This window comes from Microcebus murinus, chromosome 11 (genome assembly GCF_040939455.1).
Source record: "Microcebus murinus isolate Inina chromosome 11, M.murinus_Inina_mat1.0, whole genome shotgun sequence".
In the NCBI taxonomy this organism is placed as follows: domain Eukaryota; kingdom Metazoa; phylum Chordata; class Mammalia; order Primates; family Cheirogaleidae; genus Microcebus; species Microcebus murinus.
In genome coordinates, this window is record NC_134114.1 from 70,122,595 (window position 1) to 70,138,522 (window position 15,928).

The window sequence follows — 15,928 nt, forward strand, 5'->3', positions numbered from 1 at the left end:
CAGTACCAAAAACAGTGTGGTTATGGCACAATAATCAATAAACCTGGATCACTTAAATAATATTTCCATAATTTATGGCTGTTGTCCTTAAGGATTAAGGGGATTCATAATCTAAAAACATAATAAAAATCTCTCCTAGCAACTTTAATTTTAAACACTATTTCTTGACAGACCTGGAAATTTATTTGAGGATATGATGCATTAGACGTTGGTCCCTTGCCCATTTTACTTCTTTGAGTTCAAGATTGGACATGTGTACGGTGTAGACACAGGAACCTATTGCATTTGGACTGGGTTTAGGAAGACCGTATGCAAAATTAATTAGGGCAACAGAGCCAAAGAGAAGGATGATAACAATCAGAGGTAATACTCAGGTACCCTCTTTTGCTCCACGTGGAGAAATTATCTTTCATCTTCTTTTTCAGGGAAGCCCTTTGGGAAATACGGTAGATGATAAAAGTCTGAGAGAAAATAAAAGCTCTTGTGAGAGGGGAAAAAAGAGAGTGAGAGCAAGAGAGAGAGAGAGAGACTAATGTTGTGGCTTCTACCTAAAGTCCTTAAGCCTTTCTATGCGACATTCTGGGGCTGCCCGCTGTAGTCAGTTAACATTTCTGGCCTTCCAAGAAAAATATAACTAGTCCCTTAAAAGCAGAGAGAGGAAGGAGAAATAATGGAGTGCCCCATTTCTGACAGTCAAGAGAGAAAAGAGAGAAATGTTCCCACACTGATCTCATTAAGATGACGAGAATAATGAGTGTGAATCTTATGTATGGATCTCGCAGCAGATAGAGGAGGGCATAAATGTATCCCCCATCCACCCTTTTAGGATGCCTGATACACCACATTTATTCTCAGCTTCATCTGATACTACTCTTAGGGGTTTCTCTTACAATATTACAGCTTTAACTTTAAGTTTTGCTGCTGAAGTCATCTGAGTCAGCCACTCAGCACAGTTTCATTGAGTGTGCATGAAAACTGGGGAAGACCTGTTAATGGCAACTGAAATGCGTCCCAAGCAGAACAGCCAGAATTTATTTCCTGTCACTGGCTCTGGTAATGCATTAAAAATACTGGCAAATGGCATTTTTCAGTTCACAATCTATTTTATTTCCTAGTTCCTTAAACTTAGGCTAAATAGTCTAGCCAATTACAAATAGAACCCAGATATTATTAAATATGTCTCTGGTATATTTTTGGAGAAAGAGCCATGCATTTGTGGCAATCACCGATGGGACATTTTTCCTTGTGAATTATTTCCCACTTTTAGGTCCAGTGTAGAATATTTGCCAATAATAATTTTAAGTTAAATACTTTTTCATACTGATACAAATTTTGAAATATTACATAACTCTGAGAAACAAAAACCTGTGGTGGTGTGGTCATGTATATTATTCAAGTCTATATTATCCACAGGCCCTTCTACTTAAGGACTTCAAAGCATTTCAGACAGATGATTTAATTTAGCTTTCTTCACTCCAGTAACTCCAATAGCAATAAATTAGTGCACCAAGTTTATAGCAAACTATGCCTCCCATAATTTATATAATAAAGTGGACAACATCTTAGAAATTCATATCAAAAACTCCCCAAATTATTATCTCAGTACTGCCACTACTTTGTAAAGGAATACATTGTTCTATTATGTTGTTTAATTTTATGCTGGAGTAATTTGGATCTATAACATTTAAAGGAAATTTAGGAAGATGGTGATACAATGAAGTTGGGTCACCAGTTTTTCTAAATAATTGAAATACATACACTGTTTCCCTGGCATTTATTTAGTCTAATGGAAATTTAGGCCATGGGCAGGTTCATCTCAGCTACCATTTAATCAATGTGGATAAATATAGGTAGTTTAAGTTATTTAAGCAACTCAGTGAAAATATATGTTTGAAACCTGTGAAATATTTTCTTAATGAGTCAACATTTACTTTTGGAGGAAAAAAGCCATTTATCTGACTTGGAGGCCAAATGATAACTCCTGTCTAAAATGTACCTTGCTTAAACACACAACGAACTCTTTAAGAGATCTTTATTGCTGTACATTCATGTCTATGCAGTGTTTTGGGAAGCTATAGTGTGATGTGATCTCAATTTATAGAAAAGTTCATCAAAACATAATATACACACATTACTTAAACTGCAAGAATAACACTAAGCAGATTGAGTGCAGATTTACTAGAACAAGTAGGCAATTCCAGCTCTCCCAGATCAACACATTTCTTAACAGAAAATACCAAGGATCAGGAGTCCAATTTTATACTCAGAATTCTACAGAACAATGTCAGACACCTGGTTTCTCTTCATTAAGGGCAATTTGACTTACAAGTTTCACCTTTCTTATCTTCTCATTGTTGCTGCCTTTGAAGCTTCCATTACTAGCAATGGTGGAAGAAGGAGAGTTGCTGTTTCGCTAAGTCATTTTACCTTTTAGCACTTTAATCTCCTGTCCTGCAAAATAAACTCTAAACTCCCTAACATTGTATGACTTCATCTGTACCCTGCAGAGCCACACAACCTCCACCTTTGTAGGCCATTTGCCTTTGCCATTAGGAAGGTGTCTCACCTTGAAGCCAGGGTTGAGATAGATGTGTTCCTGACATTCTGAGCACCAAGCCTCAATTCCATTGAATCTACTTTTTCCAAGTGATGTTTCCATCAACAGCTAGTACACTATGAAGGGATTGGCAGGCTTTGTGAGTGATGCTGTCATTATCTACAACGTTGCCACTATATAGAAATGTGTTCCAAGGTCTAAACAACTGTCCTACAAAACAGGCTTTCACATTTTATTTGGAGGCTGGGAGCCTACATGAAAAGCATTCTGTTTTAACTACCCATCAGCCAAGATTTAGGACTTAGTATGAACCTTCTACTACAGTTTTATTTCTAAGAATTTAAAACACGAAGAAAACATTGCACATTCAGTCAACTAGTAGAACCCAGGTTAAAGATCTCTCTTATAAATACTAGCCTTCTGGTTGAGGTATACAATAGGCTCTTGCAATGGAAGAACCAAACTCTATTTAAAAGAATTTAGCTGGGAAAGGTAGCAGGGTTGGGAGTATAGCCAGAGGTTGTTTCACAAGTATAGTTAAATAAAATGAATAAGTTCTAGTATTCCATAGTACTACAGGGTGACTATAATTAACAATTTCTTGTATATTTTCAAATAACTAGAAGAGCAGATTTTGAATGTTTACAACACAAAGAAATGAAAAATGTTTTAGGTGATGGATATGTTAATTACCCTGATTTTAACATTACATATTATATATACATATATTTATGGAAATAGCACACTGTACTCTATAAATATGTACATTACATGTCAATTAAAAATAATAAAAACAAAAAAGAATTTAAACAAGTCCAGATATATGCTAACCCTCTTAGATTTTCAATATTGCTGCTTAACTAGAAAAAAATAAACTCTGCCATATGAACTTCTATAATTATGAATTAATTTTCTCTGAGTATTGGCCATCAGTTTACTAATATCACTTCATAATACAACCCCTCTCTTATATGTCAGTATATTAATTTGTGAATAATTAATGGACTACTTTTAACCTTGGTGACCTATTATTTTATATTCACTCCAAAAAATTTCTCTAATTGACTAAGGGAAACATTGTTTAGTTTGTTGACATTTTATGACAAAACTGGATGAAATACTCTTGTTTCAAACATTTAAACATTTCCTGATGGCTGCTTGGCAGGAACTGCATAAAATGCTAACTATTGAAAATGCAGTAGAGTTATTTGTATATACCTATGTGGGATATAAAACATCATATATTTACATATCGTTGATAAATTGCAATAGTAAAAGTTTTTGACCTATGGTGAGCTGGGTAACCTGCCCTGAAAAACAGCCAGTAGAACAAGTATCTTCACTGTTTTAAGTTAACTTTCCTATTCTATAACCTTTTATTTTCTGCTCTTCAATGAAGGTCTAATAGGTGATTGAGCCTAATATCTCAATTTATATCTTTACATCTCTCACATATATTCATTTAAGAATATAAAGATTATTAGTTATAAACACAGTGCAATATTTGGATAAAATCCATCAAACCCTCATAGTGAGAGTGACTATATTACCTAGTCCAGAATTCATGTGGACTTCTGTACTTCTTTGTTTTGGTGAAGCACAACACTGAACCCTTGGAATTGGAGCAGAGAAGAAAACCCTCATAAGGGTTTGCAAAAGGGGGAAGATTAAATTCTTCAATCTCCATGTAGCCAAACAAAACCTTTCCTTTAATTGGACTCTAATGTAGTCAATAATGTTCTGTAGAGATCACAAATTCTCTTTCTCCAGATTGGTTCCCTATGGGAAAAATTTGTATAATAGGCAAACTACAGAAAATCCAAACTAGACTTTACCACCAAAAGCATAAAAGTAAATGGAGTTAAACTTACATTAAACCTCAGTTAGAACACTCATTCTCAACGGGGTGATATAACACTCAAGGGAGTGAAAATTGGTTCTTGGGGGGAAACAAAAATTCTTAGATATTACAATGATTTGTGGCCCTACAAAGCCCAACACCCCCTGACAAAATCCTATTTCTTAGTGTTTAATTTCCCTCATTAAATTAAAAGAAATTTTTCTCCATAGGGGAGAGAACATGAAAAAAAAAATGGAGAAACACTGATTTAAAATTAAATAAAGGCCAAATTTTGTTTCTAAAATCTTTTATTCTTTCCCTTAAAATTGGGGCTGACTCATTTTTATCCAATTATCTGTTTATACTTTGATATGTTTTCCATCTTTCCTTGCCTCTTAGCTTTTCTCTGATTCTCTCTTCATTATTTTGCTTTGCGCCAATAGCTGATGACTGGTGTGAACATCTGTACTGTGTTACTGATCTCTAAATGTTACCACTTGCTGAGTGTTAGACCTCTGTCATCATAGCAAAGTAGAAGATACAACAGAGTCATAACTTGCAGACCTACCTGTGGCAAAGACTGACTACAGTGTCTTTTCCCAATTCCTACTGTAATTTAAGATGTGGTAAAATGAAGGCAAGAAAAAGGGCAAAGAAAAACAGAAACATCTTCCTTAATATTTCATGTTGGCTTCTCACTTGGTAAATTAACTCTAACATGTTCATAATTCTAGAGAATATCTTTACAACTAGTCAAAATAGAAAAATGGGAAACAGAAAGCATTCTACTCTCATTCTACTCTCATTTCTTAATTTTTACCATATACAAAAGGGCATGAAAACACATGGAGAATAAACTTAATGACCAAAGAATATTAATAACTGTATCACCACTCTAATTTACAACAATCCAAATGTTATTACTCTTTATGAAATTTTACTAAAATAAATTATATAATTATTCAACCTTTTTCCTTTGCAAAATGTTACAATGGAATACAGCTTGCCATTTTGTTCAGCATGGGCATCCCTTACACTTTGAATTGAAATTGGAATGTACAGAATCCTTCAGAGGACAGGAACATTAGATTAGGAATCTGGAGACAGACAATGAAACATCTCTGATTCATTATTTTATAATTTTTTGATCTTTAGTCAACTCAGTCGTAAACTATGAACCATGCAACGAATTTTTAAGTGTCTTATAAAGATTTGGGGGCTGAAACTACCAGGTAAGTATGTAAAGAGGCAGCTTGAGGTGAAAGGGGAAAGTAGCCACATAGCCAGAAAAAGACCACACTGGGGCTCTGGCATCCACCACCCTAACTTCCATTGCATATACCATCAAGGCTCACAAGTGGGCTAATTCTTGGAATTAATATGGTGTCATAGTTATGTTGGTTATATTTGTGCTTTATTTTTATTTATTTATTTATTTTTGAGACAGAGTCTCGCTTTGTTGCCCAGGCTAGAGTGAGTGCTGTGGTGTCAGCCTAGCTCACAGCAACCTCAAACTCCTGGGCTCAAGCAATCCTCCTGCCTCAGCCTCCCAAGTAGCTGGGACTACAGGCATGCATCTCCATGCCTGGCTAATTTTTCTATATATATTAGTTAGCCAATTAATTTCTTTCTATTATTTTATAGTAGAGACAGGGTCTCACTCTTGCTCAGGCTGGTTTCGAACTCTGGACCTTGAGCAATCTGCCCGGCTCGGCCTCCCAGAGTGCTAGGATTATAGGCGTGAGCCACCGCGCCAGGCCTGTGCTTTATTTTTTACTGTAACATAGCACAACAGCACTATACCTGAGAAGAAGCGAAATAGTTTTGTTTTTTCCAAATGAACCACAAAAGACAACTTTTCCAGATTACAGCACCCTACTGCTTCCCAATTGAGGACAAAGGTGGAAGAGAAGAGATCAGAGAAAACATGTGTGTTGCCTGCCATAGGAATTAACTCTTCTTCTTCTTCTAAATATGAGATAAAATATAGGAGAAATACGCCTTTCAGAAGAGTAGCAGACCCTGTAGCTTACATGATTACCTCCCTCCAAAGAGTAGAAAGCCCTTTTACTGGAATCTATGAAACAAAAAAGGGTGTTGGCATTATTTATAGAGAACTAAATGCTGATTTGAGGACGTTTTGTGTTATAGATTTAGCAGATGCAAAATCAAAACAAAAATGAGTATACATTGAAATAGGCTTGAAAACGGAATTAGAGCATCACTCTTCATGAAAGATTAGAGAAAATGTCGTCGTCCATTATTATCTGGTTTGCTACATTTCTTAAGATTCAGGGTTGATTTTAGATACACTAATCAATCGTAAAACCCAACTCACTTCTAAATTATGTTCTTTCGGGGACTTTTATGTAATTGCAAGAATTATATGCAATGCTTCATGAAAGGTATGTTCAAGAAAACCCTGCAGTTTTCTTTATAATAATTTATAATTTCTCATTTAATTTATAATTTTTCATGTAATTCAGGACAATGCTTGAAAAAATGTCTTGCCTGGAATTGGGATAAATTTAGGAAAAAATGTGTATTTTGAGTGTCAACTTGATGTGCCAGTGCGTCCATATGAGTTGAGCATACAATCTATTTACTGAAAAGAAAATTGTAGTACTAGAAACTTCTAAGTGTCAATACTTTTTGGCTCTGTGAAAGAAAATTTAGGCAACTTTGGAGGTATAGAATCTTTTATTTATTTTTTATTTTTTATTTTTTATTTTTTTTTTTTTACTGACAAGTCTTGCTTCTAATGGAGGTATAGAATCTTTTAAATCAGTGAAATTCTATACAAGTTTTCTTCTTTCCTTGCATGTTTGTAAAAAAAATATTTAACGTAACTTTAAAATTTATATAATTTGCAAGCATTGTTTAGTAAACTCAGTAAATGCTCATGTCTGGGGAAAGCATAAATGAAGAAAGGTAGGCAGAAGGGCTTGGAACATCATACTTACATAATTAGGAAAATGCACTAGTATAAGAATAGGACTATCAATTGTAGATCATTTTGCTTTTGTATTTGTTATTTTGGTTTTTCAGGGGTCCTTCTGTTTTGCTGTTGTGGAGAAAGTAACAAAAATTATATCTGCGACATTTCCAATTTTTCTGCTAGCACTAAAAAAATAATTGTAGCAATAGCAACAACAAAAAAGCTTCTATAAAAATCATTTGAAAATTGCCATAAAGCATTAATTTTCTTAGTGTGGTATTACTGATATTTCTTAAATTTCCCAAATAGAAATTTCTGTTGGAAACTTAAAGTGGCCTTCAATATGTCCAGCATAATTACCCTGCATTTCATTGTTCAGTAAAATGAATGTGGACTTGAACTACAGGTGATGTAGACACGTGCCTGTTTTTACACTGATATTTCTTCTTAAGCAGTGCTCCATTTATAGTCTTTAATCATGATGGTCACTTAAAATGTCCTTATGGTTTGTAATAACTTTTAAAAAAAAATCCTATGTTGTTTAATACCAGCAAGCTTTCTAAACAGGAAGTATACAATAAGATATCTTTAGGAGCCTATTGTCTTTGGATCGTTGTATTATATTCCCATTGCCTCTGCAAGTTCAGTTCCTCCTCCTTTGCTTGTGCATCCTTCATTTTTTAAAAAATCATTTGGCTACACAGCGCTGCCTCATGTCATTCTTTGCATACATCATCTCTGTTTTTTTCTCTCTTCTTGCATAATGGCCCAGCTTTCTGGGAGTAGCAGTTGTCCTGAATGTGATCCTTTACTAAAATGGGGATTGAATGAAGGTGGAGCACAAATTATGTGGAAGCAAAGGAAAACGAGGCATTTGGAAAGGACCCAGAAAAGAACAAATAATGAACCAGAGTGGCTTCGATGAATTGCCGTAGAGGGAATTCTTGGTTTTGACACAAAAGGAACACACGGAGACCAAGGGAAAACCTAGGGAGAGAATGTCAGTAGGAATCCTGCCTGGTAGGCTGGGCAGGACAGAGGGTTGAAGCCAGTAGCCTCCAGATATGAACAGAAACAAATGTATTTTATGACTAACAGTTAAGCATTCAAACACGCCGTTTTTGGAACACAAGAGTACTTTGAGGAGTTGACATCCCTTCATAATTCATGTTCATTGTTCCTCTAAGTAAAATATGTGTCTCCCTTTAGTTATTCTGTTAGGAATTGTACTTTAAAAGCAAGAGGACATTTTTGATAATGCATATCTTAAGACTTTTCATTAAAGTACCAAATTTAAATTCTACCTTTTTGTGCACTCTGACATTTTTGTCTGGCATTTTCATTAATTTTGCGACATACATAAATGTAGCTGAAATGTTAACTGATCAATACTTTGTCTCTCTCATGTAGCACTAGCGCTCCGTTCCCCAAGGACCACACAGCAGAACAGAAATTAAATGTGTAAAATATCAAATGTTAATGTTAAACACAGCGGCACTTACTGTATAACGACAGAAAAGGCTAAAACAATTCCAAATGGACAGATGGTACCACAAATTATCTACAATCACATTTAAAGATTAAAGTTTGTCCTGTAAAATAATTCTTTGACGCACACTGAAGTGTGTCCTTTTACTGATAGCTCAGTTGTCCAATTATTTTTGTGCTCATTACAGTGAGAAATGACAGTACTGAGAAGAAAGAGAGAATGTGCACTCTTTTTGTGCCATGTTGCACCCACTGACATCCACAAGAACACAAATGTCTGGTCAAGAGCCTGATGAAAATTAGGCCCAATTTATGAGACATTTCCATGTCTACAATAGATGATTCCCAAAGACAAGCAGTGCCTTCTGCACTGCACACATCTGTGTTCGTTCTTAGGCAGACAATATTCATAGTAAAATTGCACACCAAAATAAGGACATTCCCAGAAATGTGTTTGCTTATATTTTATCTATCACCTTCCAGACTGATTTCTGCCTCCAATATTATCTGCTGGCTTTGAATCTTCTCCACAACACATAGGTAATGCTAAAGAGGCTGGTGCTGCTCTAACCCTACATTTCTTGTGCTCCCCACTTTAATTGACATTGGGACAAAAAAAAGCATTGTTTTTCTGCTTGGACTTTATTATTCTACATTTATTTTTGGACACTAAATTAGAAAAGAAAAATCAAACCGAATAGAATAAAGGCACTTAAACATTATAAAGTTTACTGATCTGGGCCCAAAATCAAGCTGCGTAATGGTACTAATGCATGTGCTCTATGAGGCAGCTGCATTTATGAAAAAGTGGGCCAAGTGGAACAAATATTATAATAATAGACCCATGATCCATCAACAGGGAATGATGGGAACAATATGTTTGCAACAATGGGGTGCTGCTCATACTCTTCTCCTAATGGAAAGCAGTTCTTTTCAATAAACTGGCCAAGAAAGGCTCTACTTATGCAATGAGATCTTTGAAACATTTTGTTTTTAAATACTTACATCATTTAATACCTGCAAGATGAATAAATATCCTATAATAGCTTTCTTTCTGAGCTATTTTGATATCAAAATTATAAGGTATATATTTTAAAAGCTCTTTTAGGAAGGAAATAATATCTGTCTTAGGCAAGGTACTTAACTTTTCTGTGCTTCAGTTTCTTCCTTCTGTATACTAGGAAAACAACAGTATCTACTGCATACGGTTTTTTGGGAGTATTACATTCAATAATGTGTGAAAGCACTTTCACAAATTAATGCATGAAGAATTGTTCCTTGGCACATAGTAAGTTCTTAATAAATATTATTATTATATAATATTTTTATATTGGAATTTAATCTGAGGTTAAAATAGATGATTGATAAAAGATTATGAAATAGCTCAGGATTTAAATGGAAACTCCAGGGAAAATTGCTGCAATAGTATTAAGCTATGTTTATCATGATTTAAATAGCTAGCTTCATTAGAGCAAACCCTTATTTACCTGGCATCATTGAAGAATGAGGTGCTCCACCTAAGAAAAATTTTCAAATTAATTAATTGGCTAATTGATTGGTCAACTGGTTTAGTCATCCATTTATACTGGGAGCTTACTAAATGCTAGGTACTATTAGGGTGATGCTGAAGTACCAGAAGGAAAAAGGCATGATCCCATTCTCCTAGAACCCCCAGCGCAGGTCTCAATAAATGTTCAGTTTTGTTATTATTAATAGTTGTTTTAATCACATTCAATAGAATGTAATCCAGCACTTCTGGTTTCCAGCAAAACATAGTTAATATTATTGCTTCTTCTCACTGTGTGTCTACATCATAGTCTGTAGCTTCTTTTTTCACCATGAGCGTCAGGAGTCCCTTTTTCTACCTTTATTGTGTTCGTCTCTTTTTGTGAGCCTCTTGCATTCAGCTTGTGTTTCATAAGACTGAATCTGTCAGACACTGACCACCAGCTAAGAGAGATACTATTGCATTTCTTTCCCAATGAACTTCAATCTTCTTACAGTGAAAACACTCAAGTAATATATAAATGTTCCTCAGATGCTCAGTATACCAGTGCCCGATATATTTTTTTTTTAGAAATCATAAGTAAATTGTAAAAAGCAGGCTGCCATCTTGAATTCATTTTACATGAATGACCTCCAGAAGCCAGAAGTTTATAAGACTTATACAACACATTGCAATGCTAAAGTGTAAAAAAATGAATGTTCCTGAACAAATGACATACTTATATACATTTCTCTGCTTTCAAAGTTTACAAACAGCTGTGAGGAATGACGTTAGAAGGAGTGAATCAAAAATGGCAGCACAACCTTTTGAGTAGAATTTTTTGCACCTGTTATATGGCCCTATGGAAACTGGAAGTAATATTATAAAATACACATAGGAACTCAATATCATTTTTTCCTCACTAATGTCAAAGTGCCTCTTAGCTAGTGAAAAATCAGGATAAAGTTTGCTTAACAGTACCCTAATGTATTTATCATGTGAAAAAGTTACTAAAAGAATATTGAGAGATGGAGATTTTTTTCCTAGAACTTAATGACGATGACAATGACTTTCTTTAAGGAGACAAAAATGGGTTTATGAGAAGCAGGCTGCCTAACTTTCTGGTAACTTACAAGACAAAGGGACATACACACTCTTTGTTCCATGTGCTCAGACATTAATGAAAGTCCCATACAAGGCCTGAGAGGAGGACAGAGCTCAAAGTACTAGACAGATATGCATACATTCATTTGAATGGCAATACTAAAATGTTGATTTGTTACTATAATTAAGGCTCTTTTTGTAAGCCCCTATAATAAAGTCATATTCTGCAAAACTGGCAACTATAAGGAAACATAAGGTACTCATATTCTAGCAAATATGAAAATAAAATAAAGAATTTCGAAAGGACTCCACTTAAACTTCAAACTGAAATCCTGAATAAGCAAAAATAACATGAGAAGAAAATCCCAGCTAAAGCTCAGAGGAAAGTATTCTTTTGGATTTTCTAGCTCTGGCAGTTGGTCTCATAAGCAGTTTTTAAATAATCAAAGTAAAATTGTACAAGACTAACATTATTTTTTTTTTTTTTTTTTTTTTTTTTTTTTTATTGAGCAGTATTCCATTGTAGAGACTAACATTATTAAAGGACTATTTGGATCTATCAAGTTCTTACTTGTGACTTTTTAAAACCTGAAAATCTCAGAAATAATAAACCATCTCTTAAATAGGTCACATTCACTCCCAATTGATTAATAAATTAAAGCATTATCAACTAGCATTCTACTGCCAATGATTTTCATATTTTGAAAAAGTTACTATAAAATAAATGAAATCAAATTGAGGATGGTCAAGATTATTACTATTATTTTTCACAGTGAGTACTTTTCTTGGCACTCCTATTGGGATTTGGAATTATGCAATATGTAAAATTTTACTTTTTAACTGTCACAGAGAAAATTATACATTGGCTGAGATGTCTTGTGTTCCGGAAATCTGAGGGGGGAAAATGTATTCTTGGACTCAGACCTTGTACAATCCATCAGGTTCCTGCCCACGGCAAATCTGTCCAGTCAAGTCTTAAAATAGGAGTTTTTAAATGGCCACATCAACATAACTGTTACTATAGCCACAGAAACATGAAGCTATGATTACTGAATTTAATGAATAACAATGTAAGTAATACAGTATGATCATACCACAAAAGCAGCGAGACTCCTTGGGGGTGAATCCCAATCAAAGCAACTATTAACGTAGTATGCAGCATTTACAAGCACCATGACACAACGTTTCATTCTGATAAAGTTTCTTAGTAGCAGCTGTAAGGAAAACGAAAATATTATTAGAATTTGCAAGACTAAAAACCATCTGATATGCTGCAAAATTCTTCAAGCTTATTGTGACTTAAAAAGGATTCAGGAAGTTAATAAAGTTACACGAACATACCAAGCAATTTGGCTCACAAGTTAAAAAAAAAAGAAGTATTTCTGAAGAAAGTGGAAAGAATTGACTTAGAACAACTTCTTAGCTAAATATGTGTTTTAAAATAATGTTATATAGATTGGAATACCTGGCCCCAGAAGAAAAAAAATCTCTAACAGATTTAAAAAAAATTTTGCTACTTACTGCCTCTTTATTAATTTTAAACTCTTAAATTTTGTTATGGTTTTAAGATTCTTTAAATGTTATAATTTTAAGATATTTCAAAGTGAAATGTATAACTTGCTATGTTTTTATTTAGGGTCTTAGAGAAAACCTTGTCAAATATTGCTTTCTTATAGAAAACAGGTTTTTTTCTACCATTTTAGTAGGATTCCTATCATCTGTCTATCATCTCTCTATTTGTACCTTTCTCTCTCTTTCTCTCCCCCCCAATAAATCTAACTGGTATTTTCTCATTACTTTTTCATAATTTTGTAGGTAGGGAAAAACTTATAGGAACCAAATACTTTTTAAATCTCTTATTAAAAATGTATATGAGAATTGATATAATTTAAATATAAAGTTTAAAACTAATGCATACTACAGCTGCAAAAATGAATAGCTCATGTACTAGATGATAGTTCAAAAAATTACATATAGCTGTATTAATAATTAAAATAATTATGTGTCTGCAGGTTAATATTTTGCTATTACTAAATATACTTCAATGACGATCTGATATTTTTAAGAAGTAGCTAATAAAGTTTACTGAGGTTACATGGAAAAAAATACATGTGTGTAAATATAGATAAATGTATGTGTAGACCAATTTAAACAAGTTGCTAAAATTGAAATTCCTTGCAGGCTAAATAGAATCTCCCTATTTGTTTTCCTTCTTGGTCCCTCCCTATCACCTCCCTTAAAAAGCTATTTTTGGTGAATTTATTAGATTAAAAATAAATTCAGGCTTCAAATGCCAAAAAATTATTAAATATTTAAAGGCACAGATAAGTTCAGTATACTTTGTAGTGGTAGCAAGTACATTTTCTCTCTCTTAATTTGATGCAAACATTTTTTAAAAGGGGGGGGCTTATCACTGTGTCTTAACTTGATATCAAGCCTAATTTAAGATTGTAAGCAATAGACAGCAAGCTTAATTTAAAATTCCCTTCATAATAGAAAAATTAGATTTCTTGATTTTTTATTTTCTTAGCTAAACATGCCAATAAAAGTTTACTTCTAAAAGATCATAGTTAAAAATCTAATTAAGAGGAAGATTTCCCTTAGAAGATGAAGCCCCCTTCTCATCTGGATTAGAGGGAAGAGCTTTAATGCTGGGCTCACTTTACACACACCTGCAATCATACCTGTGGGTGGTCTGGACATATATTTGAATCTCAGCTTTTGGTGTTCTCCTTTACACATTCCATGGCAATCAAATTGTATTTTATGTTCAAAATGATCATTCTTTTGCTAACGCATGAATACATATCCATTATATGTAGTACCTACATTCTCCCCTTTCCTTTCTGACTACCCCCACCCCATCCAATTTATTAGTTTGGTATTTTCTCTGTTTGATCTTTTAGAGAAAGGGAAAAAAAAAAAGAAGAAAAGGAAAGAAAAAAAAGAAAGAGCCATTTTCAATAAGTAGATGATCAAAAATTCCACAGTCATCCCCCCTCCATACCTCCAAAGTTTATTTGAATTTACTTAGATGTTTTACAGATACAATCAGGTCTTCCCAGAGGGATTAATCTTGCCTTGCATTTTACCTGTTTAGAGAGTCTGTTTTCCTCTTCAATGTACTTCTGTTCTTTGGGTATTAATGTTCGTAAGCTGGCTTTCACCTATACACCAACATATGTGTCTGTTATTGGATTCATATATATTACAAATGTTTACAAGTTTTTCACGCAGTTCAATTTGCAATAATTTCTAAAGTTTCAAAGTCGTGGCTGCTGTGCTCATAAAATATAAATGTATACAGTTGCACATGCATGCGCTTCCCTTTCTTACGCCGGCAGGCAGCGGCCAGAGCACAACCGCAGCAGCAGTCGCCAAGTATAACAGAAAGTGTGGGTGTGCCAGGCTGTGGCAGAAGCGTATTCTCCAGGATACATCAAGGTTTAGAGAAAATGAGGAATGACAGAAATTCTCTACAAATCAGGAACAAAAGCTTTCATGAAACTGAACTCTTTAGCAGTACAAAAAAGCCAAAGTTAAGACTTACAGCATTAAAAATCACATCTATTTCAAGATAGATGACCCCCTTTGTTGGCCCTGTCAGCTGCTTGTTTTTCAAGACGTAGGCTTTCTGTTCACCATTTTGAATCTGCGGGAAAAGGACATGACAGCCGTCTGTCTTGCGGTCTCCACTGAATACACTCTCTCAGTGACCTTTCACCCCCAGCTGCTGAAACTGACAGAGAACCCAAAACAACTGTGGCAATTCTGACAAGTACCTGTTCATTACCAGGATCAAGTCTGTCAGGAAAAATTAACTATCATGGGATTCAACATGGCCGTGAATTGAGTATGTTAAAATTTTTAGTGTTCTTATTACAGACCTTGGTTGAGAAATGACAGACATAGAGCTGAGAGTTTTTTTTTTTTTTTTTTCCATGAGCAAAAGCAACACAGAACAGTGTGTCAGGTGAATAAAACTTACAGACAGCAATGGTATAGCAACTTTGCCCAGAAAGTCAGCACTTCGATCCCGATCTTCGTCATAAACTGTCACTTCAAGAACTGAATGGATATCTTTAATGTTGCTGCATAATAAATATACATAAGAAAAAAAGAGTTCATTAGTGGGAAACGAGAACTAGAATGGTTTTGAAAATTTAGATAGCTCCAGCTGATTTTGTATGTGTGTGTGTGTTTATGTATGCTATTTGCATACCCACATACACAAGGTAGCTTGGTATCTGACAGAATTTCCCATAATGCACCTTAGTCGACTACAGTGATGATTCTATTATCTGGAACTTCGAACACCATTGTAATTTCAAGTTATAATTTTTTAATGGAAATATAATTTCCCAACTGGATGAGCACAGAATAAGTTATCAGAAAAAAAAATCCGTAAGTGGCACTGGTGTTTTTTAGACTTTTCCTTCTTCTCATTATCACAATAATTTTATATCTTCCCATTTTCCCCTCATAAAACACTACCAGGTTTTATATCATCAAGAG

At 34.4% G+C, this 15,928-nt stretch overlaps 1 protein-coding gene across 8 annotated transcripts in view; it reads right to left on the bottom strand.

Moving 5' to 3' along the window:
• The window catches only part of MCTP1 (multiple C2 and transmembrane domain containing 1), a 496,961-nt gene that overhangs the window by 136,953 nt on the left and 344,080 nt on the right, over positions 1–15,928 (bottom strand). For 7 of the 8 annotated variants that reach the window (XM_076008188.1, XM_020290177.2, XM_076008190.1 and 4 more), the window contains 4 exons: positions 15,402–15,504; positions 14,964–15,065; positions 14,506–14,580; positions 12,508–12,627 (listed from right to left, as the gene is read on the bottom strand). In XM_076008188.1, the coding sequence (XP_075864303.1) occupies positions 12,508–12,627; positions 14,506–14,580; positions 14,964–15,065; positions 15,402–15,504 (400 nt within the window). Of the gene's footprint in view, positions 1–12,501; positions 12,628–14,505; positions 14,581–14,963; positions 15,066–15,401; positions 15,505–15,928 lie in introns of those variants that run through there. The other variant, XM_076008194.1, reaches the window with a different exon arrangement.